Source organism: Pseudonaja textilis, chromosome 3, assembly GCF_049901715.1.
Source record: "Pseudonaja textilis isolate UNSWEBS1 chromosome 3, rPseTex1.2, whole genome shotgun sequence".
NCBI lineage: Eukaryota > Metazoa > Chordata > Lepidosauria > Squamata > Elapidae > Pseudonaja > Pseudonaja textilis.
In genome coordinates, this window is record NC_141992.1 from 24,245,852 (window position 1) to 24,272,389 (window position 26,538).

Consider the following 26,538-nt stretch of genomic DNA (forward strand, 5'->3'; position numbering starts at 1 on the left):
ACTGGGATTGGAGGAGTGCAATCCTCCTGGTTCTTCTTGATCTCTTGGAGGCTTTCAATATCATTGACCTTAATGTCTTTCAGGACCATCTTTGAAAGACTAGAGGCAATGTTCTGTAGTGTTGTTTTGCCTTCCTCCTGAATGGTTGGTTGCTTTTAGAACATTTGGAAGAGTGTTGCTGATAATGATTGTGGTGGCCCAGACAGTGTTAGGTGCACCTCCATATACTTAGCTGGCCCTCCTAGTTTAGGAATCAATCTAGTTTCTATTGTTACTTTTCATGGGAATAGGCTATACCCTGGGAAGAGGAAGTCCCTGTTTAGGGCTTATCTATGCTACTAATTTCTCTCTCACCCCCTCTCCTCCACCCATACTATAAAAACAGAATACTAATTCACTTTGCAAGGCAGTTGGAACAATGTAAATGAAATGTCTTCAGTGCTCAATAACATTGAATAAATGTGTTGTATACACAATGTGACTTTAAGCCTAAAATAAGATCCTTAAGGAAGCTTCCAAAATAACTATAAAAATTATGTTAGAGTCTAAATGTCAACTTTAATAACGTTAAAATTGATTAGACTATATGTGTGTGTGTGTGTGTGTGTGTGTGTGTGTGTGTGTGTATCCTAAATTATTTTAAAAATAGGTTGGGTCTTGGAACTATAACAGTCTCAGTCACCTTTTAGATGATTCATGCTGGAAACTTGGCAGAAGGCGAATGTCTCTTAATTTTGCTAAGCTGCTTTCAGCACTGTTGACCATGATGTCCTACATTACTTGGTCAATATGGATTGGGAGTTTCTGATGGTTTAACTCATAAAGTTATGGTAGAAGACTGTTGCTCAACAGTATTCTACCATAAGAAGTCTTCAAACCACTGCACAATATTGCAGTTCCTCAATATTGTGCTTTTTACTTTTGTTATAGAACTACTGAGTGGATCATTTGATGTTTCAGAGCTGATTCTATATTGATAATATCCAATTCTGTCTCTCTTTTTCAAATGATGGCAAGGAGATTGAGCTTACCATTATCTGATCACAGTAAGGAATTGCTTGAAGGTGAACAACCTGAGGTTCGGTCCAGACTAGATAAACTGCATATTAATCAACTGGCATCCCAGGATTTGGGACCATGCCTCTTCTGGGTAACAATGTTTGTATGAACAGACTAAGGTTTAAAACTTGGCACTAAATTTGCTTTCCTAATATACTGTGGTGGTAGCAATAACCAGTACTTCTTTGCTGAAGCAATTGCATCTCTTTTTGGAGAAAGAGAACAGATCTAACTTTAGTGATTCAGACTTTATTACTTATTTAGATTTCTGTCTGAAAATTACAGCTATCATAAAATGTTCAGTAGTATTGTTAGTTATGTATTTTATATACCATTTAACACTGAAATAATTGAATTGGCTTCCAGTTTATTTCTAAACCTAATGTTTAGAAGTGTTGATTATTTCCTAAAGCCTCAAATGTCTTGGGAGAAAAGCACAGGTGAGTCTTTCTTCCATATGAAACTGCCCATAAATTGCAGTTCGGTTGCTTATTCCACTGTCTAGAAAGGAGTGGATTTGTACAAAACTACAAGGTAAAATGCCAAGGCACTAAAGAGCAAAAATGCAAACTCAAATATCTTTATTAGTACAGCAGGATTATGAATAAGCCATGAAGACCAAATAAAAATTCCACAATCTTTTAGTGAAAATAACATTTTTATTGGTTAATGTTACTCTACATTATTGCATTAAAGCTTTCTTTCCTTTTTCTGTTTTTAATAGATAAGTTTATTTTTATCTTGTTGAGCATTCATTTTAAAAGTGCACTGCTTTCTGAGCATTGAGCAAAAGGATTATGCATAAATATAAGAGATTAGTCAACATTATTTACTATTGTATTGTTGACGTAGTTTGAATCCCAACTTTGCCACGCTCTTGTTCCAGTATGTTTTACCAGGAACACATTTTTCTCCCCTTGGAAAGTGCCTCTCGTGCCTCAGATTTATAGCTTAAATTTCATACACATAGCAGAGCCCCAAAATAGAGTTTTGATTATTCTCAAGATTGGCTGTATAGCACAGGATTTACTTATCTAATGTCACGTTGAAAGGAAGGGCTTTGAAGCTTCTTTATTTTGATAATAGTTAACAAACTTCACAGGCTTACTGACTGGTGCCATGGTGAAAGGAAGGATCCTTGTAATCACATTAAATGATCTCATAGCCCTGCGATGGTGAACCTAAGGCACGCATGCCACAAGTGGCATGGAGAGCCATTTGTGCGGGTACATGAGCCCCAGCCAAACTTATCTGCACTGCACATGCACACGCCTCCCAGCTGATTTTTGGCCTCGCTGAGCCTCTGTAGCCTTGGGAGGCTGAAAAATGGGCCCGTTTTGGCACTTCCAGGATTTCCAGGAATACCGGAAGTGCCGAAACCAGAAGTGGAGAAATAAGCCCGTATTTCGGTCTCCCAAGGCTGTAGAGGCTTCCCTCGAGCCTCAGGAAGGTCAAAAAGGACAGGCTGAAAATTAGCTGGGAGATGCGTGCATACGCAGTGCAGCTAAGGGGACAGGGGGTTTGTGCATGCATGCGCAGGGGGGCAGGGCATATTGCCTTCTAGGTGCTGACATGTGAGCACACGCACGCAAGCATGTGTGCAATTTTCAGCACGCGAGCCCAAAAAGGTTAGCCACCACTGTCATAGCCTGTCGGGAAGAATGTTTCAGCCAACCACCAAATGTACATGAATACAGGTGGACAATCTCTTACATTATATTTTGGGGCAAGAATTGTTAGGAACTTTTCTTCCCCTCATCCCTGCTCCTCATCCTTTCTTGAGAAAGAAGGGATAGCTATTACTTTATAAAGTTTAGCAGCTGGAGTCATTCTTACATTTGAAGTGAAATAAGAGAAAGCTGATTGGTTTGTGTTCTCTATGTTCAGTTACTTGGGGTTACTCGGATGAAGATGATGTTTATCAACTATACACTTACACGGTATGCAGACTCAAGGATATATGCTGTCCCTAGGCCACATCGACTAATAGGGCAACCTCCCATTGATGTAAAGATTTGCATTTATAGAATGATTCAGAAGGAGGATTGGTGCCCTGAGCCAGTGCCTTCTCAGCCTTAATTTAAAGCACGTTTGCAAGCATATAGACAATACTGGTTTAAATGAATACAAGATTTGATTTGCAGATGGTGAATACAAAATGAGGAAAATGCAGGTTTGATTTAATATGTATTAGGACAATCTGTTGGAAAATTGAATGGAGAAGGGAGCTTTTTAAAGCTTTACTACTGCTGGTTTTGTATGAACTTGTATACCCCTAGAGATTTCTTGATTTAGCGTGTGTTCATGATTGCTTTCTGCACATCTTCTTAAACAGACACTTCCCCATCTGAAGTCACAAATCTCAATGCTTCTAACAACATTGGAGCCAGTGTGTTATGTGCCATTTGTGGAGATCGTGCTACAGGGAAGCATTACGGTGCATCCAGTTGTGATGGCTGCAAAGGGTTCTTCAGAAGAAGTGTCAGGAAGAATCATATGTATTCTTGCAGGTAAGGAAGGCAGAGTGAAGAGAAAGTTTACTAAAATGATAAGATCAATTGTTAACATTTAAAGGGTAACAAAGCTCAGTTTTATGAGGCATTCTTTCTTGAATCAAGAACTATATCAAAGAGAAAAAAGGGAAAGAAGTAAATACATTTAGCTTGGAGAATAGAAGAAAAGGGAATTGAGAACATGATGTCATCCTTCAAGGGCATTAAGTGAGATCCTATAAAAACAGATCAAAAGATTGTTTTCTGCTGTTTTAGATGGGTAAGTGTAAATCTATTGGGCTTTAGGAGAGAAGATATTAGTTAAATATAAGGAGACATTTTATAAATGTCATAAAGAGTAGCTTTGAGAACAAAACCAATTAGCCAGTAAGAAGTCCCTTGCTAGACTTTTTATAGAAAAGAATGAAGATCCACCTATCATGAATAGATTTCCTGCCTCAAGCTTGAGGTTGAAATACAAGGCCCCAACTCTGATTCCGGATTTGGTGAAATGAAAAAAATACTCCTAAGTTTCATTCTCTTTTTTAACACTCGTTTATCTGTGCTCTGCATTTTCACTTAGTCCAGAGGGTCTACAAGAGCATCTCAGATACATTTTTAACTTGGCTAAGAAACTAGCAAGATTTGTCTGGAAAAGGCAAGATATAGGCAAGAGTTGTATGAAAAAAGAAACATCTTTTCTGATATTTGGTATACAATGTACAATATCAAAAGGCTGCAATTTGCACCACATTTCATATGCATTATTGTGACAAACGTAATTTACTATGTGTTAAAATTGTAGATTGATTAATTTTCAAATCATGCCTCTCTCCTTCTCTTTGCAGGTTTAATAGACAGTGTGTTGTAGACAAGGATAAAAGGAACCAGTGTCGATATTGTAGACTAAAAAAATGTTTTCGAGCAGGAATGAAGAAAGAAGGTAAGGTCCTTTCAGGAATAATCAACTGAGTTTGCTTTTTCATTGTATAACTATACTATAAACAATTTTGAGTACTGCTGTGTAGATTATCAGATTCTATAGAATAGGGGTCCCCAACCTTGGCAACTTTAAGACTTGTGGACGTCAACTCTCAGAGTTCATCAGCCAGCAAAGCTTACAAGTCTTAAAGTAGCCATGGTTGGAGACCCCTACTATAGAAGGTAGCCATTTTCCCCTTCAACATCTGACAGGAATTTTGATGAAATATCTGCGAATGAGTATGAAATAATAATCAAAGTGTTGGACATGAGTTGGGAAGATCTAAGTTTAAGTCACTACTTGATCATAGGTTCACTGGATAACTTTCTCAAGCCAGTTTATTTGCTGGGATCATTGAGAAGATAAAAAGAGGGAAGTATCCTATGAGTACTGCCATGTGGTTAAAAGGAAAGGCAAACTAGACACTATGGGGGAATACCCATAGTATAAGGGAATAAGTCTTAAATGAGGTATCACAGGTAACATAGACAGGTAATTTGTTTAATTGAAGTAGGTGGATTTATAACTATGACCAGCAGAAATATAATCCAAGATATCAAAGCAATTATGACAACGATTGTTCTGCATTTCATCTGGAAATTCAAATTTCCCCTTTTCTCTGCCTCCGAGGATGTAGATCAGATAAGAGATTTTTCCCCCCAGTTTTGCGGTCAGAGACCATTATAACACTGGGAGGAACTACCTGGATAGAACGTAATAGCTGTTATTTGCTATCTGAATTATTATCTGAGAAAAATAGGAATAGGAAGAAATCATTCAGATTTCCAAAATGGATCATTATCATTACTATTGCATCACAAATCTACAAAGTGCATACATAGTTAATTTATGAAATTTGCTGCCAGGCCATTGATTTATGGCTACCATTTTAGTTTGCTTTAAAGGCAGGCGCAGGATGAATGCCCACTCTGTTTTTCCTCCAAGATTAAAAACAATCTCTGTCTGAATTGACAGTTATAAGGAGGAAAAGGGGTGGAAGTGGGTCTCCCATTTTCTGACTTAGTGCATGTGCATCCCTTAGACCTCTAGTTAGCTACTGTGAAACAGGATGATGGTTCTTCATATTCCTACTTATGGATGTGCTCAACCACATCTGATGAAGTGGATTCTTGTCCACAAAGCTTCTGTGCTAGTATATGTGTGATCCTTTAAGATGTCACAAAATAGATTATTATGGTACATGTTTTCCAGGATGAGAGTTGAGTTTAGTGGGCAACTGTGCTTTTTCAGATGTGCCTCACTGCTCCTTAGGGCTGGTGGAAACCAGCCATAATGAGGGAGCTGTCCACCTTATGTTACAATAAAATTTTCCACTTAGGGTTGGAACTTAGACTTAGGGTTGGCTTTGGTACATCCTGTCGCTATAGCTTAGATGCTGCCAATGCTTAACATTAGTAGCCAAAGAACAAGTGTTCCTAAAAATGTAGCTCCATTTTGCATGGATAGTGAAATCCTCATATCTGTCCAGAGTGCCTGCTCAACTTGTATTTCCTGTTAATATTCAATAGAAGTTACATTGGGTCCATGACCAGCTAAATACTGAGTAAACACTGAGGATACATCATGCTGTGGCTGAGCTCCTGGGTTCCTGATAACACACAGCATAACCTTGAATCCTCCTATTAATAGCTGCTGACTGCAGAGTTTTCGTTTCAATATAGCCTCATTATAACTCTATTATTGAGCTGATTGGAAAATAAATCTGAGAGGCACTGCTTGTAACAGTAACAATCAGATATCACTTAATAGAGATATTTTCGTGATTAGTCTGAGAAAGAGAGTGAAAGTATCTGATTACTAGAGCTGATAACTTAGGTACTTCTTGGAGTTGTTAAGGGTAATCTCTTCCTGGACATTAGCCAAGTAACCACAGCCGATCACAAGCTTGATCAGGAAATATTAGAATACATTTTCCCTGGGTATGAAAAGGAACACCTCAAACGTCAAACTACTGTATTGAAGCACCTTCCCCACTATATTTTTCACAAATTTTGCTAATTAATTTATAATTTTGCCCTGTCTGATGAAATTGCTTGGATAAGCAACAAACCATCTCAGATTAACAAAGTTTGGTCTGGTTGCCATGATTCAACCTTTAGACACCTTTGGCCTGGATGATTGAGACTTCATTGACATACTTCCCCACTATTATTGAAGTCTAACATGTTTAAATATGTTAACGTTAACACAGCTGCAAACAAAAAGAAAAGTCAGAGGAGCAAGAATTGAGGTTTTTTTTTAAAAATACTTTGTGTAGAATAATGTAAACATTGTTCATTTTTAATTAAAATACAACCCTGATGGACAACAACAAAAATTCTTCCTAGCTTCACAGTGCAGTAACAGTGTGGGAAACAAGTAGAAGGATTTCTTGCCTGAATGGGGTTGGACTTGAAGATCTCCAAGGTCCCTTCCAACTCCTTTATTCTATTTTAGAAGATTAAATTCATCCCACACTGCTAAAGTTTAAACCTCAAACTCGTGACATTGGTATATTAATGAGAAGGATTTTTTTCTCCTTTGGTGATAGGTTGAGGTTAAAATGTAAAAAAAAATCCATCCCAGTTTATTACAATTGAATTTCCTTCTTAAAACTGCACAGTAGCATATAGAATATTCTATACATATACTTAGAATTAGAATTCTTTATTGGCCAAATGTGATTGGACACACAAGGAATTTGTCTTGGTGCAAATGTTTTGTTTCATTTAATTGCCCAGCTCAAGTCTTTGTGGTAGTTCAGATCAGCATCATTATCATCAGCAACAATGTTAATTGCTTTTTTATTGGGTGAAATCCAATTTTCAATTTGAATTTTGAATAACATTTCTGTTAAGCTTGTTGTTTGCCTTCCATCCTCATTTCCCTATGCCAGCTCTGATAGAACTTCCAACCTTCCAGTCAAAATATGAGGTGCACAAAGGACGAAAAAAATAGTCTCCCCATTTTTATACATTTACTGTTTTTTCCCATGGGAATTAATCTTCTTGGATTCAAAGTTTTATCTTTCAAATGTAGAATATACTATAAAAAGCAAGCTTGAAATGTCATTCATGTTCCTATTGATAATGTAAATGGCTTAGGTGTCTTTAATGTTGGGGTTTTAATTTCAGCTGTACAAAATGAGCGTGATCGAATCAGTACTCGGCGATCTAGCTATGAAGACAGTAGCTTACCTTCCATTAATGTTTTATTGCAAGCAGAAGTCCTTTCACAACAGGTACTTGTTTCTGTTTTGGCAAGAATTAGTATCAGCATGATTAGAAGGCTCCCATATCCCACTGTTGTTTCAGTGCATGTCTTAACCTGGAAAGCATGTCTATAAATAGGCCACTGTAAAAGCACCTTGATTACTTCTTTAACTGTCCTAGTTTTAAAGTAATGCTTCTCCCTTTCTCCCACACAAATTTATTAAAAACATAATCTATGATGCTTTATTGACAATACTGTGATGATAAGGTCAGGGCAAGGAACTGCCAAGCTCCTGTTAGCTGTTATATGTACTGTATGTCGCCTTGTCTCCAGTCACTGAATAACTAGGTATTACCCTATGTAGCCATTTTTTTCTTAAGCTGCAGGAGAGACCAGACAGCCTTGTTATATGGGAGTTAGCTGACTGTATAACATCTGATTAGGGAGAACAAGTGGCAGTTTTCTTTCCCGCCAGCATATTATGTTGGGTGGGAAAGCAAATTCAATTGACAGCTTCCAATAATAGCTATCCTTAACAAATGGCTTTATTACTCAGAATTCAGCAGCCAGGGCTGAGCAGTTTTGAGAATAAAGTTTTGGAGGAATGCTTGTTAACTTGGTCATGAGCAAAACCCTGCCTCTATTGTTAATGAAGCCATAACGCCATTGCAAGCACATTTTACGTAACAATGATAAATGTTATCAGTAATTCTCTGGGTGCAAAATATTGTTGCTTTGCATAGTGAAAAAAAATGCACTAGGACTATAACTTTAAAAGAAGATGCTTAGGTTATACATAGTTGTAACCAAATAAGCTACAGCTGTGAATTTAGTGCATTATATGTTAAAAGGTCTTGGTAATAAGAGTGCATACTGTTAAAAACTGCATTCTCACCAGGCCAAATCACTTACTCAGGACTGATATTTATGTTTAATTGTTTAGAGGGAAATAGATTTGTACCACCTTCAAAATGATTTTGAATGTTCACATTAAGCATGGCTTCCTTTCATCTTTGTAGTAATAATATTAGATGGAACTCCTCTCCTTGTTCTGCAGATATCATCACCAATGTCAGGGATTAGTGGAGATATCAGAGGGAAAAAGATTGCAAATATTGCAGATGTATGTGAGTCCATGAAGCAGCAACTATTAGTGCTTGTAGAATGGGCCAAATATATCCCAGCCTTCTGTGAGCTTCCCCTGGATGATCAGGTGAGCCCTTTTTTTGCACTCTTATTCTAATTAAACTTTTCTTGCATATTCTATTTTCAAAATTGTTATTCTGTAATCCTTCTGAGATATCCATCTGATGATCATGCTTTAGTTTCTACCCACTGTTGTTGGTTGATGTACAGTACTGTAATGCTGAATTGGTTGACAGTAATAATAGTAATCCTTAGGAAGAGTTCGATAGGTAAATAAAAATGCCAAATCCTGGCTGAACATCTGGCTGACTGTGCAAGCAACCACAATAATATCTGAAAACATCTGGAGCACCACTTGAACACCCTTGGCATTGACAAAATTCTCATCAGTCAATTGCAAAAGGCAACTTTACTAGGAATAACTTACATCCTGCAATTATATCTTTCATACCATCAAACATCTGCCTCGGGAAATCCTTGAAAAGGCCTTGATAGCTAGATACAAATGCCAAATTCAGTCTAAACATCTGGCTGATTGTGTGACCTATCGTAATATATTCCTCCCCAACATGTAAAAACTTTGGATTTAATGACATTTAAATGAACAGTTACATTCTTATGGCTATTATCCCCTGCATTCTTAATTGTGTAGGCTTCCTTGATTCTAGTGATAGCTTGAATCAGAGATCTATCAGATTAAGCTAGGAGTTTACTGACTTTCAGAATGGATCTATTATTGGACATGATTCTGACTTTCATAACAGGGCATCAGTATCATTAGGCACTGGTATTATGAATGAACACCATTGAGGCTAGCTGAGCAAAGCAAACACAAACTGCTTCCCTTCCTTTACATAGAGGTGGGCAATTTGTGTTCCACAAGCTGTTTGTTATCCCTAGTGCCTAATTTTCAGCCCTGAGAACATCTTGAATCATGAATCATTTTTGATGGTTGCAATAATTTGACCTGTTATTCCAACATTTATTAAAAAAACTAAAATAGTTCTGCCCACTTGGTGATATCACTGTATAAGAATATGGTTTCTTTAGGCTTTGGATACCAGAATAATCCTATCCTTTCCTTTCTTTTCCTTTTCCAAATGCAGTCCCTACAATTCCCCCACTTCTCTCAAATTATTGCCCTTTGGCCAAAAATGTTAACAGTATTTTTTAGGAAACCTTCCTGTAATTCCAGAGGAGTAGAAATAGATGTTGTTTGAATCCTCGTGTATGTTTTCTTCTTTCAAAATCATTAAAATCACACCTTCAATCAATCACAAAAACATTCATCTTAAAAAATGGTGTCCTCCCAAACAAAATAAAAAATAATAGAACAAGCATTTTGCTAGTGTTTCCTGAGTAAGATTCATCTTCTTCTAACTCTTCTGCTTTTTATACTCAACTGGAATTTTTGGGTGCAGTGCATTTTTCCTGGCTCCTCACTCCATGATTTCTGTCCTTATGGCTGGGTGATTGTCACACACCTGAATTCCACAGTACTAGTAATCTTCTAAAAACTCCTCCCATATGGACACATATTTGACCAATTCATGTATAATAGAACTTTTGTACCCTAATTATGTTTTCCTTGCTACTATTTTTGTTAAAGAATCACTTACTCGGTTGATTATTTTTCTAAGATTATTTTAGCATTAGGATATTAATATCAGACAAATCCACCCTACTCCACTTTGTCTCAAACTTAAAACTGATGCCGCTGGAAAATAGCACTCTCTCCAGCTCTTTCATTACATGATATTTCTCCATGTTTGTTCAGTGCTTACATGTTGGCCCATCCCCATAAAGACAATCTTTCCCAAATCCTCCAGTTAATGTTTAGAGACTGTTTGCTGAAAAGCTGAAGTCCCAATCGGACATTAAAAAGCATCCATGTCATACTGCGTCTTGGTGTTAACCTTTGTTTCTAAAGACTTTTTTTAAAAAAGATGTGAAACAGGAGATTCAGAACATTCTTGAGGATCATTGAAGGGTATAAAGTGACACAATGCAATCATTAACAACACAGCAAGCAGGATTTTTTTTTTAAAAAGGGGAAAAAAAGAAAAACCTGCCTGTCCCTCACTGTAGAATTTTTTTTTTAGAAGCACTAGAAAAATTAATTGTACCGGGGCAAGAATGCTAACTCTATTTGTAATAGATCTGTATGTGAGTAAGTGTTCAATATTGCACTGGTCAGACCGCACTTGAAATTCTCTGACTCCAGTTTTGGTCACCACAGTGGAAGAATGCTGAAAAGCTAGAAAGAGTAGAAAGAGCAGTGAGGAGCTTGAAAAGATGGTGAGGAGCTTGAAGGCTAAATCCTATGATGGTTAAAAGAGCTGAGTTTAGCCTAAACAAGGCTAAACATGATACCAATCAACCCAGTACTTGAAGAGTTGCCATGAGGAAGAGGCTGTGGATTTATTATTCATAGTGCCTGAAGAACCAACGGGTGGAAGCTTTATGGAGACCAAAATCTAAATAAAGACGAATGCCCTGACATTAAGCAGTAGACCCATCTGCCTCTTGAAATTATGGAGTCCCATCACTGGAACTTTTCAAGCAAAGTTTGGACAGTTATTATGGGGACTAGTGTGCTTTTACTTGTTTATTAACTAAGCACAGTGCATCCTTAACTTGAACAGTCCATCCACCTAATATCCTGGCCAATAGTCATAGGGGAATTAACTGTTCTGGAAAATATTGTACTCAGCCCCTTAGATCTGCCAAGTGACTCCTGGAACAGCATTTAACTATTTAGCTTTACATTCCGGCTAAAATGGATGGATGGATGATGATGATGAGCCTTGGAATTAGCGTTGACTTCTGGTAACTGCATGGACAAATCTCTGCAGTTTTCTGGGCAAAAGATTTTTAAAAGACGATTGCCATTGTCTCCTTTCTATGGTTGAGAGAGACTGACTAATCTTAAGTTATCCAACTGGCTTTTGCTTAAGACAGGATAGGACCCAATTCTCAGAGTTTCTAGACTGATGCTTTAACCACTATACCAAACTGTCTGTCATAGCTGAATAAATAGTTTTTATTTACTTACTTACTTACTTAATGTTTGGGTCCCCATCTTACCCCAGGGTAGCTTTGCAATGTACTCTTTTGTAATTTACTTTTTGGTAATTTCCAATATGGACTGCTGCAATATATTATAAGTGAGACTGCCTTCAAAACGAATGAAGAAACTTCAGATAGTCCCAAAGAAGACAGTAAGAGATCTTACTGCAGCTGCCTGAGATATCAGGGATAAATTCCTGTTAGAGCTGTTCAACAGTGAATCAAACTGCACCAAGAGTTATTGGGTTCTTCTCCATTGGAGGTATCTAAATAAAGGCTGGGATGCAGTAGATACATATAATAGACTGGTAGTTGGCTTAAATTATTTCCAAGATTCTATATTTTAGGATCTCTCTATATTGCATGGTTACTTTGCCATCTGCATTGACTAACAGTCTACTTCTAGTCAAGTTCTGGTATTAGTCCATAAAGCTCTAAACACCTATAGTATTCAAGGCTATAGTATTCAAAGAAGCATATACACACATATTCATTGGCCAGGACCTTAAATTCCCACCAGATACTTCTATCCTATGAAGCAAAGCCAATGGCTATTAGAGAAAGGGCCTTTTGGGCTGTGGTGCCCCAGCTCTGAAAAGCCACCCCCGTCCCCCAATTGTGCTTTGATGTTGGCTTTGATTCCAGATATTTAAAGAGCCATTTTGAAGTTTTAGAACAATAATGCTTTGTTGCTATTTTATTGCTATTTGTATTCCTGCTTCTGATTTTTATCATATCAATTTGAACTTTTTGCTGCCTTATATATTTTTCAGTTTTATTTTTCAGAATAGGTTATTAACTGATTGTTTACCTCTCAAGAAAATCTTTTAAATTTTGTTTAAAGTGTAGTCACTCCAGACAGCTAAGCCTGGAAAGCTTCCATGCTCTGAGTAAATAAAAAGGGAATCCTATTCTTCCCCAAAATGTGCCAGCCGAAATAAACACAGCTGCTTTGGGGGTTGTGATTACAAGGGCTCAGTTCATACTGTTCTCTCCAATAACATGGTTCTCAATGGGAAGACGCTTTTCTGTGCTCCTCCTTGGTGGCCACCCCTTAGCTTTGTGCCATGCTCTGTATGTCTTCCTCTATCAGCCAGTAACAGTAGATTTTTGTTCCTTTGTTCCTGCAGGTGGCTTTGCTACGGGCCCATGCAGGGGAACATCTCTTACTGGGGGCAGCGAAACGCTCTATGGTGTTCAAAGACATCCTTCTGCTAGGTAAAGAGCTTCTCCCCTTAAAAGTTCAGTAGATTTTTCAATGTGGAGCATTTAAAAAAACAACAACACATATGCTGGCATTTGTTGGGCTTCTTGTAGTGAAATCTTGTATGTTTACTTGGCAACATCCCACTTGCTAAAGGGGAATTATATCTAGCAAGCACATATAGTAGTGTTTCCAACCTCAGTAATTTCCAAGGTTTATGAACTTCAACTCTCAGAGTTCCTCAGCCAGCTGGGAGTTGAAGTCCAATCTCTTGGCATTGCTGAGCTTATGGGATTGTACTTTTCATCATCTGTTTTCACTTATCTATTTTAATGAGTTTAGAGACAGGCAATGATTTTAAGAGAGTCACATGTACATTGAGAGGTATTACTTTCTGTTCTTTTCTTCTGCTGTCATCTCTGACTTTACAGTTTCTGAACCAAGATATCAGCTTGTTTATAGAAGTGAAAGAAGCCTATCTCTGTGGTATTAATTCATATTCTCCGTTTTCTGTGTTTACAAACAAATGCCTAGCCTCTCTTTCCAGCTTGACATTTATTTGTTTGAAACTGGACTTCTTCAATGGAAGAAGAGATCCAGATGTTGTTCTTTAACTTTTGATGCTTTTGAGTTTTCCTGGTATTTCTTCTAATGAGCAAGTGGATTGATTGAACAATTTATTTAGCTTGCTAATGTGCTACTAGGAGCTGTTTTATCTCAGAGGCACAGCATTTAAAAACTGTTTTGTGGTGGAATTAAGAAATTGAGAAACGATTTTGTATGGGAAAGCCATTTATTGACAAGAAAAGTTGATCTGTAACAAATAATATAATACAAGCATCCTTAAGTTCTACAGGTAATCCTTGACTCATGACCACAATTGAGCAAAATTTCCATGGCTCAGCAAGGTAGTTGTTGAGTTTTGCCCAATTTTACAATCTTTTTTTGCCACATTGTTAAGACAATCACTACAGTTTTTAAGTGAATCATGCAGTTATTAAGCGAATCTGGCTTCCCCCATTGACTTCAGTGGGAAGATTACAAATGGTGATCACATGACAATACAATTGTGATAAATACATGCTAGTTGCCAAGTGGCCAAATTTTGATCATGTGATTGTGGGGATGCTGCAACAGTCATAAGTGTGAAAAACGGCCAAAGTTGCTTTTTTATTGACATTGTAACTTTGAATGATCACTTAATGAATGGTTGTAAGTCAAAGATTACCTGTAGTTTACAATGATACTTGTTATGTCAGCAAAATAATTCTACAAGGACTTTATTAGTAATATAAACAAGTGATGTGTTACAACTATCTAATTATTGTGGTTTTGGTGTAAAGGAACTAATCCCCTGTGATTGGTAGTAATACTAATTTTAAATAGCTAGATAAGGAAAATAAAATATTTCCACCAGTTTAAACATTGAACTGAAACTGATTTTTAGGTGGAAAGGAAAAAAAAAGATCAATTGTTGTTATATTGATGGGTAGCAAATTATAGAATGTTCTGCATGCAAAGAATGAAGCAATTTGATTGAATGAGAATTTAAATAACCCCATTTTCCTTCAGGAAATGACCACATAATCCCCCGAAACTGCCCAGAATTGCTGGAAATCAGCCGCGTAGCTGTGCGAATTCTAGATGAGCTGGTGTTAACGTTTCAAGAGCTGCAGATTGATGATAATGAATATGCTTGCCTGAAAGCCATTATCTTCTTTGATCCAGGTAGATGCTATTTTTGAGCAATTAGAAAAGAAATATAAAAATACTTCCTTTAAAATTGCAGTCTCATAGCATTACTGAGGAATTTATTGCTCCAGACCAAGTCCTTAATACTGTTGTGCTATTTCATTCAATAATACCCTTCTCCAGAGTCAGAGCATCCCAAAGCTTCTCAAAGTATAGTTCCGAGATCCTTTCAGAGGGTCCAGAAAGTGAAATAAAAGTTAAATGACTTTACTGTTGTGGTGAGCTGCCCAAAGTTGTTAAAGATGGCTGTATGGAATAAATGCTTTAAATAAATCCATATTTTAAAAATTCAGTTTTAATCTCTAATACAATAAATATTGGTGAGGATAACCCACATAAACCAAAGCCCTTAGGGGAAGGGATCCTTAAATCATTTTTAAGAATATAAGAGTGCTAGGATCAAAATGTTTAAGAATTGCTGTTCTAGGTCAGTCTGCCCTGATACCCACCAGGTTTGTTGAAGTTCAGTTCCTATAACTCTTTACACACAGCTTTGGTCAAACTGTTACAATGACTATTCTCAACTAAGGATAATTTGGGAAGTATTTCCCCAAATAGCAACTTGGGAGATGAGCAACAAAAATCTTATTGTGTGATCTTTGAATAAAGCATCTTAATCGTCCTAGCATCAGTTTGTGGCTTCACAGGAGATGGCTTTTCTTTAAGTTATTTCCTTTCAATATGGCATAACACTGCTGCACTATGATGAGTAGTAGTAAAAGTGAGAGTGAGAAGCAAACATTACAGTTACAGATAGTTCTCATTTACCAACCACATTTGGAACCAGCATTGCAGTTGTAAACGAAATGTCAAATGACAATGCCCGACCTACAAGATCAGTTTGTCAGAGTTCTGGCTGCATTCATTAAGCAAATCATCAGAAGTCATTAAGCATGATATCATATGGCCATGACTTGTGACTTCCTGTTGGCTTCCCCACTGACTTTACTTGTCAGAAGCCATTTGTGAAAGTTGCAAATGGTGACCATGTAACCACAGGATGTTGTAACTGTCATAAATTGCAGTGATGTGGATGCTATAGCAATAGCACTTAGATTTATATACTGCTTCAGTGTTTTACAGCCCTCTCTAAATGTTTTACAGAATCAGCATATTTCCCCCAACAATTTTGGGTCCTCATTTTACCCACCTCAAAGGATGAAAGGCTGAGTCAACCTTGAGCCTGGTGGGATTTGAACTGCCAAATTTCAGGCAGCTGACAATCAGCAGAAGTAGCCTGCAGTACTGCACTCTAACCACCGCAGCTCTTATGATGGCCACAGTTTTGAAGATTAGTGACAAGTCTCCTTTTTTAGCATCATCGTAGCTTTGAATGGTTGCTGAACCAGTGGTCAGAAAAAGAGGCTCACATGGAATTTAAATCTCGCAACTTCTACCAAAATAGAAACTCCGAGACAATCAAGAAGACTATTTGAAAGGACAATGAATAGGCACTTCATTGCTGACTCCTCTGTCTATGATCAAGAGCAAATAATAAGCCTCAGAAACATTTTATATTAATCACACTAAACACTTGCATACTATTTCACTTTAATTGCCACCAATCAGGTCTGTAAAAATGTGGGAGGAAATATAAAGAACACTGAATTGGCGCTTTGATGCCAGAAAGCTTTGTGTGAGGAAAAAAGATCACAATTCTAAAAAAAAAAATCCATTGATGCGGTAATCCTGTCCCACAGCTTAATCCAAACCTAATCTATGCGGCATTGGTTTTATTCTGTCAGCCTCTAATAAATGAAATGGAAATGTCCACATGTAAAGGAAAAATGTTTCATGGCTGATGCAGGATTTATCCCTTCCCCAGCAGAGTTATACGACCAGGCTGTGACAGAAGGCCCAAAATAGTTTCTTCAGTGTTGTGTTTGGTGGCGCTCTTTCGTAAACTGGAGTTGCTTGTGAAAGTTATTTCATAATGATAGTGCCCCTGTATTAATTTCTACCAGACTTTATACTGTACCTGTGAAGTCGAACACTTTGGGGCCTAATTCTCTCACTCCTCACAATTGTCCATGCCCAACAGGATCTGATGGCCATTGGAAACAAAGGCTGTAACAGGGTCAAGAGTTTTCCAGCATTTGTTTTATGTAATCTGACTCATACTAATCATTTCCAAGGCAGAATATGGGAATAATGCACCCACAGCCTTTTCAGTCTCTAGTTTAGTGGCAGAATGCATGAATGCAAGTTCCAGACTCACACTCTTTCAACTTCAAATGTTCTAGGGAAATTCCTGCCTGAAACTTTGGATTGCTGCTTCCAATCAGGGTCAGCAATATTGGGCTAGATGGATGAGTAACCTAAACTATTTAAGATATTAGCTAATATCTTTTAAAGAACAATGTTCCACAAGAAACTACCCCAGGGTTTTTTTGAACCAGGGCTCCTCACTCTTCAATATCTGTCCTTGAAAATTGGCATAATATACTGTATAACATCTCATCTTTTATTCCAGATGCTAAAGGTCTAAGTGATCCTATCAAGATCAAACGAATGCGATATCAAGTTCAGGTCAGCCTGGAGGACTACATCAATGACCGGCAATATGACTCACGAGGACGCTTTGGGGAGCTGTTACTTCTCCTGCCCACCCTCCAAAGCATCACATGGCAGATGATTGAGCAAATCCAATTTGTTAAACTGTTTGGCATGGCCAAAATTGACAACCTGTTACAAGAGATGCTGCTTGGAGGTGAATATTGTCACAGAAACTTTCCTGAAATTAGGCACCAGAACTTTTGCCCCTAGAATGAAAGACAAGTGCTGAACCTCACTTCAGTTAACAGAAGAAAAATAAAATCGACAATTCACCTTGTTTGAGAGATGTCTATTGAGATTCTCAGTCATCCAGGTCATGGTTGTCCCAAAGGTGTTTTTTCAAGAGGCAACTAGACTTTCTGGTTTTCTTCTGAAGACATTTTACTTCTTATCCAAGAAGCTTCTTCAGCTCTGAAGAACCTTTTTGGATGAGAAGCGAAATGTCTTCAAAGAAAAACCATAAAATCCATAAAAAAAAGCACCTTTGGGACATCTTGTTTGAAAGTTTGATCTTCCTCCTGAAGCAAGATTTCTGCTTATCCTTTTTTTTTAATTTAGTGGCCATATTTTGCAATTCAAGTACAGTAAAGGGATTTTTTATGAATACTTTTTTCATGCTTCCAAAATTTCAGTGGCCTGTTTGAAAAAAATGACACATTTGAGAAATACTCAATTTGAGATTTTCTATCAGACAATGTATGTGTTGGCTTGCTCAGTTTCATTAATACAAGAAATCTGTGTCTGTAACTAAGCCGAGGACATGTTAGATCTGAGACCAAACTTTCTCAACTAGCATCTTCCAGATATATTGGTTTTATAGACTGTGTGAGAGTGTCAGATTTTTTACAGAAAAGAACTTGGTAAAATGAGTGTCTTCAGCCTCTACAAAGCAGCTGAAGAACAGCTAACAAGGGTATGACTTGAAGTAGTAAAGTGTGGGTCACAATCAGGGAGACTTGCACATCTCTTACACCTTTCCAGATACCCCAAAGCTATAGCCCAACTTTCCATCAAATTCTAAATTGCCCAGGACATACTGTAAACGTAAACTATTGCATATTTTTTCCCACAAAGATATAATTGAGTAAAATGGGAAACAATAGTATTTGATTAGTTAGGATTAATTTTGATTCTTCCAAAATGCATCTCTCTGATTTGGGCTTCACCTGTTCATGCTTCCGCTATTAATCAATAGAACAATTTAAGTCTAGGCTAGAAAGTCAGGAGGTAAAACCTGATCTATTCCCTGTCCAAATGGTTATTGACACCAAGATCATTTCAAAGATTAGAATAGGATATAATTTTCTACACTGAATATTGTCCAATACTTAGATTCCTATTCATCATTTTAGGGTCATCAAGTGACACACCTCATGCTCACCATCATCCTCTGCATCCCCACCTTATCCAGGAGAATTTGGGAACAAATGTCATTGTGGCCAACACAATGCCTCCTCAGATCCATAATGGACAACTGTGTAAGTATTCACACTTTAAAAATCCCTCTGTCTGAGAATGCTATATTTGTTCCCAGTTACAGTAAACCAATCTAGCAGTTCAAAAGTATGTAAAAATGCAAGTAGAAAAATAGGGACCACTTTGGTGGGAAGTGACAACGTTCCGGGCGCCTTCGGCATTTAATCATGCTGGCCACATGACCACAGAGACGTCTTCAAACAGCGCTGGCTCTTTGGCTTTGTAACAGAGATGAGCACCGTCCCCTAGAGCAGGAAATGATTAGCATGTATGTACGAGGGGAACCTTTACTTTTACCTTACAGTAAAGCTTTACTGTATACCTCCCAATTACATTTCATTTCTATAGACCAAAGTGAATGATAATTGTGGGAAATGAAGTCTAACATTTCTGAAAGACATCATCTGGAAGAAAACTACACTATCTACCATAGTAGCAGCTCCTCATAAATACTAAAGAGCATCAGATGTATTGTTTTATTATTTGAGGGCTATATGCTATTACTGTTTCCATAAGAAAAGTACCCACAGACCTACTTCCATTTCCTTATCATGTAAGGAGGCCATGGTAGTTGTGCCCTTTTTCAGATTTTTTTTTATCCCTCCTTACATTTTTTTTACAAATAACTCAAGGTGGCAAACATATCTACTACTCCCTTTTCTTCTTAGTTTTCCCACAACAACCCACCCTGTGAAATTAATTGGGCTGGAAAAGAGTGACTGCCCCCAAATTAAGCCAGCTTTCATTCCTAAGGTGGGACTAGAATTCAGTCTCCTGGTTTCTAGCCTGGTGCCTTAACCACCAGATCAAATTAGTTCTTCGACCAATTTGCTCTCTGTAACCAATATGCCTACCATTTATGGCTCTATAGAGATTAAGGGAGCTGCAAGACTTGTTAAGAGAACTGAAGCATTCTTGAATGCTTTGCTGATCAAAAGACCCTGGGGTTACTTAAATTCTGCCCACAGCTAAATCAGAGCCTTGCCAGAGATAAAATTAAAACTAAGTTGATCTGCTTTTATTTGTCAAAAATATTAAGTGTATAGAAATTTCAACAATGCTATATCTGCCTGATATATTTAATCTGCAGTTTCCATCTACTGTAGACTCATGGCTGAAACACCAGCTTATTTTTGGGATTTTCTGCTTCTTGCAATATCTTGGATGATGAACAATCCTGAAGAACCCGAAAGCTTGCACGCTTTTTCCTACAATTTTCATTGCAATAAAGATGTTGTCATATTACATACAATAAGTTAGATTTTTTCCCATGATTGGTACATTGCAGAATGTACCTCTGAATTAAGATATATAACAAATGTCTACAGGTAGTCCATGACTTATAACAGCTCATTTAGTGACTATTTGAAGTTAGACAGTGAAAAAAGTGACTTATGGGTGGTTTTTTTTTTCATATTTATGACCATTGCAGCATCCCCATGGCCACCAGATCAAAATTCAGTTGATTGGCAACTGATTCATATTTATGATAGTTGCAGTGTCCCAGGGTCATGTTATCCCTGTTAGGGTTGAAGCAGTTACTCCAATTAAATCATGAGCCTCGAGCCACACTCCCAAAACTAGACGATTTATTTGAAGCTACCATTCTACATCCGGCACTAACCTGGGCAAAGCCAACTCTGAGATACATAATTTACTGTCACCCACGATCCTGCTTTTCCCTGCACCCCTCTGGATGTATCATCCAACAAAAAACGTCCATAGCCAAGAGTCCTCAATCATGCTCTCCAATTAGATTTTTTCGCAGCAGAAGCTTCAGTCATCTAATCAGTCTTTGAAGAAAATATGAATGGAATGTACTTTCAATTCCGCACTGTTGCCTGCTCTTTGAAACTCCCCCCTTCTTTCTGTTGTCAACTATAAAACATGTATACAAAATGTTTTGAGTTGACAATCCCTTTTTGTTATCTTCTGACAAATAAAATTAATGGGGAAGTCAGATTCATTTAACCACCATATTACTTCACTTAATAACTATGGCAAGAAAGGTGATAAAATGAGACAAATTTCACTTAGCAACAGAAATTTGGGGCTCAATTGTGGTCATAAGTTGAGGACTACCTGTACATGAAAAATAGCTGTGCCTTAATTACTTCTGTTCAGTGTAACAATGTGTTTTGTAACAAAGCTTTTCTTCCCGTAGCCACTCCTGAAACTCCCCAACCTTCTCCCCCAGCTGGCTCTGGAGCTGAACAATACAAACTGCTTCCGGGGGCCATCGCAACTGTAGCCAAGCAGCCCAGTTCGATCCCTCAGCCCACCATCACAAAGCAGGAGGTTATCTAGCATCCAACCGAATGAGGAACCGAGGACTCATAGACCGCTGTGTGGAGAAACAAACCTCCCCCGTTCTCATCTCAATCACTCTAGTGGTCGAACAATTGATGGAGCTTTTCCAGGGCAAAAATGTGCTATTTTTTTTTATTCGGAAATTACACAGGGGGGAAAAAATAAAAAGTGATCTTCACATATGCAGCTGTGACTGAATGCTGCAGAACTTACAGATTGGCCTCAGTGGACGCTTTACCCTTTGCAAAGAGAACCAGATGTCAAACTGTAGATCTGTTGGTGGCTGTTCCAAAAATTGCACTGACTTGCCTGTTTTGCCACTGCCTTCTTTTCCCCCCTCTCCCTGTTTCTCTACAAAACTGCCTTTTTTTTTTTTTTAAGGCAGCTGACCGGAAAAGATAGAAAAAAAACCAAGCCCCATGACTGGAGCATCTCCAAACAGTCCTTTCTGTGACATTATGGGTTACACATTTCCAGAGTCTTGATCCTTACAGGAAGAAGACAAAGATGCAGAGACTCTGAACTTGTTGAAGCTGAAGCATACATACCGTTTGTACTGCCTGCCAAAATGCCTTGGGGGAAATACTACAAGTAAAATATAGACTCATATGCTTCCACTGGCTCTAGCAGTTTATAATGTTGAATGATGAAGATTTGCTCTCTTTAAGCACAATTGTTGCATATGCTACTAATATTTTGTCCATCTGGTAAATTAATAGCTTCTTTGGGGAAGCACCCTCATGCTGAACAAAGTATGGCCTTGTTGCATCTAGTTAACATTCTTTCCGCACTGTACCTCTTAGCTTCTTTGTTTACTTCAGGATCTATCACTCAAGACCACTGCCTCTGCTTATGAAGATTTTGTAACTAACAGACATTGACAGACCATTCCTTTGTGCCTTTGTTTAATGCCACATTCCCCAACCTTTCCAGGTTGTCGGCCTGGCACCGGGGGAGGGGGGAGGGAAAGAATGGTTTTACATGATGGGCAGGTGTGCACATACATGTGCACAGCTTCATTCGTGTGAGCGGTGAGTGCGCTCACACGAGTGGGACTGCAAGTGCCAGTGCCCACCACTCAGGCAAATGGGGCTGTGAACCCCAGAGCTTGCTGCTCACGCAAGTAGAACTGCACATGAATAGAGGTGCATGTTTGCGCACCGCTGGCATGGCCTGGTTCCAAATGGGCCACCGTTCCAAAAGAGCTGTAGCCTAAGGATTGGGGTCCCTGGTCTAATGGGTTTTGAGAGCACAAGATTTGTGCCATTTGCTAGCAGGGAAAAGAGGGAGAGCATGCCTCTGTGAAAGTGCTCTGCTGGATCTGGGACTCCCCTTTTTCTGCCCAAGAGAATCCCTTTCAGTTCTACTCAAGAAAAAAACTGGATCCAAATGGAATTTAGTGATGATGGAAGGGGATTGGCAAGGATTGGTCAGAAAGCTTCAGGGAACATCCTATCACATGAGCAAAGTTCCTTCCTATTTACAATGAAGGGACAATAATGAACCTGCACCTGATCTTAGCACTGCCAAACAGGTTGGACTCTAGATGGACCGACTTCACTTCTTTACCAGAATTTGCAGTTTACAGAAATGGTTCTGTAGCAAGTCCTAAGGACATACTTGGATTGTTATGACATCCACCCAAAGTTTTCTTATAGCTGACAGCCTTCCACAGGGCGCAGACAGACATAGACCCTGGAATGATTCCTTCCTCAGTTATCATCATTTAACAAACCAGGATATGGCATTTAGGAGTTAAAGAAGCTGAAAAAGAAGTAAAGCCACTCAGATCTTAAGAGCCCCATGATTTGCTTCAGATTATCTTAGGAGATCAGTAATCAAATTATTCTTTAGCCATTTCAGTTTCTTGTAAAATTGTAGGCTTAATTCACATGATAATTCTAAAGAAGCCATAATGTAATTCCACTGTGTTTTCAGTGTTTACCTGGTAAAACTGGACTGGGGATGAATTCAGACTTACAGAATATTATTGTATAGTTTAAATAATATGCTACCCTTAGATCCGCCAACTGAAGCTTGATTTCAAACATACACACTTAGATTAAAAAATCCTAAACCAAGTTGCTTTGAGTACCGGTGTCAAACTGTGTTCAGGGTTTTTTTTTATACAAAACTATTCCAATCTATTTTATTAACTTGATTCCCTCCAGATTTATTGAAACTGCCAGAATTCCTAATCAGTCTTCTGGGAGTTGCCATCTAACATGTCTGGAGGGCTCCAAGTTGGGGAAGGCACTCCAAAGTTCCATCATTTTAGTAATGTAACAGGAGGGGGCTGTTTGGAAGGTTTTGCTTTGTGCCTTCAAGACAGTTTTGACTCCTGGCAACTCCCTGGACAAATTCCTGCAGTTTTCTTGGCAAGACTTTTTGGAAGTGGTTTGCCATTGCCTCCTTTGTAGGTTTGAGAGAGAGTGACAGGCCCAAAGTCACTAAGGTGGGACCAGAAATACAACCTCCTGGTTTCTAACCTGATGCCTTAAGCACTACACCAAATTGGCTTTGGATATTACTATTGTTCTGTTTGAAGTTCCAAAATACTGCATATTCCCTTATTCTGAACACTACACTGGGATTAAGCAGATCCTGACCACAACCTCATTGGTGTCCTATCATCCCATGTGAGTTGAGAAGCCATTCCATGCTCTACTGATGTGCAGTAGTGTGTTTCTTCGTAAGGCTTCAGACTAATGGTGTATTGAATCAGCTTTCTCTTCCAATTAGTGTTAGCTACCTTGAGTTTTTGAATAGTATTTCCTAGCCCTGCTGTCCTTAAAGCATCTAGGCCCAGATCCTTCTGTGTGTAAAGTACAGTACATGCTCAGATATAAGGTGTTGCCAAAGGTAAACATCTTCTTGGACCTGGTGACTTCATGAACATATTTATCTATAGTAATTTTTTTCTGCTCCCCCAGTGAAGCCTACAGCCTCAATGTTGCTTGATGTGCTTTATTCAAACATCAATCAAGCCTACTCTGCTTAGCTTTTCAAGATCAGCTGAGGTCAACTAAGAGCTGCTAAGAGTAGGCCTCCTACTTTAGTTCAACTGTATTATGGAAATTTGCTTAAAATTCTAATACATTTTTTAAAGAAGTATACAACTCCTCAGAATTGTTGGGAAGACATTGGTAAGGGGCATGCAGAAGTAGTAACTACAGTTCTTGCTTTTCAAAAATAGAAGGATAATTTGGAGAAACACTTATTTATGATGAACACAAATATATTTTGTAGAGTCATCTCTTTGTCAGCATGTAAAGGATAGCCAAAGTAATCCCTGCTAAAAAGGGCTCAAGTCAGATTCTTACTGGAAATAAGCCAATTTACTGGTAATCTACCATCATTTTATAGGCTGTTGCTTAACATCTAGTCCTTTTATGACAGATTCAAAAGTAAACACCCTGCCAGTCCCTCGTCACTGTCTAAGTATTGTAATGTTTGCCGAACACAAGCCTGTTATGCTATGTAATTTATTATAATGATGGGCTGAATAATTTTTCTTTAAATTATTGTGTAAATAATATTGATTCCATGAAATCATAATATTTTATATGAACAATGTAAATTACAAGACTGCTTCTCCAACCGCAGCAATGTTTTATGTATCAAAGTTGGAGGAAGTTATTTTCGATGTAGATTTACTACATGTCATCTTCTAGGACTGTATGTTCATTTTCATTGACTACTGCCTTCCAATGGAAACAGCTATATTTCTTTATTCGTGTTTTAAAAAAAAATAAATACAAAAATCTTTTCTAACCATTCACAAACAGATGTTATTTCTAAGATGATGAAAGCAAATCAATTAATGCCAAATACAAGGATTTTAGTTCCTTTATATTTCTTTACCTTTAGTCAGTATAGCATAGTGGAATTATGGAGAAATAGGCTAGATTGACACATGTCAAGAGCACTTAATTTAGCCATGGGGTTCCAAACAAACCACAGTTGGCTAGAGTCATCTATGGTCAAATCGAAAACATTTTATGGGATTACAAAGTGGGTTGCTTAGCATGTATAAATGAAGCATAAACTTATGTAAAGATCATTTGTGTAATTTGCACGTATACATATTCATGTTATTCAAGGCTAACATTTGAAATATGTAACGTATACATTCAAAAGTTATAGGTTAAAAAAGTCTCAAGGGGTATTCCTTATTTATAAGAAAAATATCACCAATGCTCCAAATAGTCAGGTAACAGATTTTGCATGCTCTTAAAGGTGTTTTTAATACTAATGCTGAAGCTTCATCACACATTTGCTGTGTTGGAGAACAAGATCCAAGTGCTAGACCTGTCTCATCTAAAAAGATTTATCTCTTTAATCACTCATAAAAGTGATTTTCTCATGGGAAGATTTATATAGTCAATTAAAAGTCATATGTGGAAATCTGAGACATCGTCTAAGATTTCTAACAGTCTACAAGTGGTATGTGCACTCAGCCACTTGTACCCTGGTAATCTCTGATCTGAATTACTGCAATGCATGCTACATTGGGTATCCTTGAAAAATATCCAGAAGCTACAATTGGTTCAGAATAAGCACACAATTCTGGAGGCCCCTAGACATGTAACACCACTGTTATACGAACTGTACTGATTACCAATCTGCTTTCAAATCTAATTCAAGCTGTTGGTTATCATCTTTAAAGCCCTTTATGGCATGGGTCCAGAATATCTAAGAAACTGTCTTGTCCTGATTTGAATGGCCTGTCTTACTTGTTCTGGCAGAAGGGGCCCACTGCAGACCCCGTCAGCTAAGGAATTTCAGGTGGTAAGTTCTAGGAGAAGAGCCTTTTCTGCAGTGGCCCCCTACTATGTGGAAATCTTGCTGCCAGAGGTGAGAACCTCACACACCTTTCTGGTCCTCTAAATGGGCCTTTAAGCCTCACTTTGCCAGTTAGCATGGGGTCCAGTGGAAATGCTTTAGAATGGAGGTGGTTGGTGCAGCGGCAGAAAAGACACCTGCTCCGTTTGAACCTTCGGTTGTTAGACTGCATTTGATTTTTGAAATTTAAATTCTTTTTATATTTCTATTTTTATTACATTGTACGCTGCCTAGATTGATTTGGACAGTGAGTTAAACAGCATATAAAATAAATCAATAAAATAAAATGTGTAGGACTAATTGCTTCAACTTTAGCTAGAGCCACTAAATTCCAGGTAACCCTTACCATACGACCGCAACTGAGCCCAAACTTTATGTTGCTAAGCAAGACAGTTGTTAAGTGAATTTTGCCCCATTTTATGACTCTTCTTTCC

At 38.0% G+C, this 26,538-nt stretch overlaps 1 protein-coding gene across 7 annotated transcripts in view; it reads left to right on the forward strand.

The window, feature by feature from the left end:
* Positions 1–25,033, forward strand: part of HNF4A (hepatocyte nuclear factor 4 alpha) — a 70,238-nt gene extending 45,205 nt beyond the window's left edge. For 4 of the 7 annotated variants that reach the window (XM_087929048.1, XM_087929049.1, XM_087929050.1 and 1 more), the window contains exons 2-10: positions 3,395–3,569; positions 4,400–4,494; positions 7,668–7,774; positions 8,804–8,959; positions 13,092–13,179; positions 14,738–14,893; positions 17,391–17,627; positions 18,826–18,951; positions 21,114–25,033. In XM_087929048.1, the coding sequence (XP_087785174.1) occupies positions 3,395–3,569; positions 4,400–4,494; positions 7,668–7,774; positions 8,804–8,959; positions 13,092–13,179; positions 14,738–14,893; positions 17,391–17,627; positions 18,826–18,951; positions 21,114–21,256 (1,283 nt within the window). In that variant the 3' untranslated portion in view covers positions 21,257–25,033. The remainder of the gene's footprint in view (positions 1–3,394; positions 3,570–4,399; positions 4,495–7,667; positions 7,775–8,803; positions 8,960–13,091; positions 13,180–14,737; positions 14,894–17,390; positions 17,628–18,825; positions 18,952–21,113) is intronic. The other 3 variants (XM_087929054.1, XM_087929053.1, XM_087929052.1) reach the window with 1 other exon arrangement.
* The last annotated feature ends 1,505 nt before the right edge of the window (positions 25,034–26,538 follow it).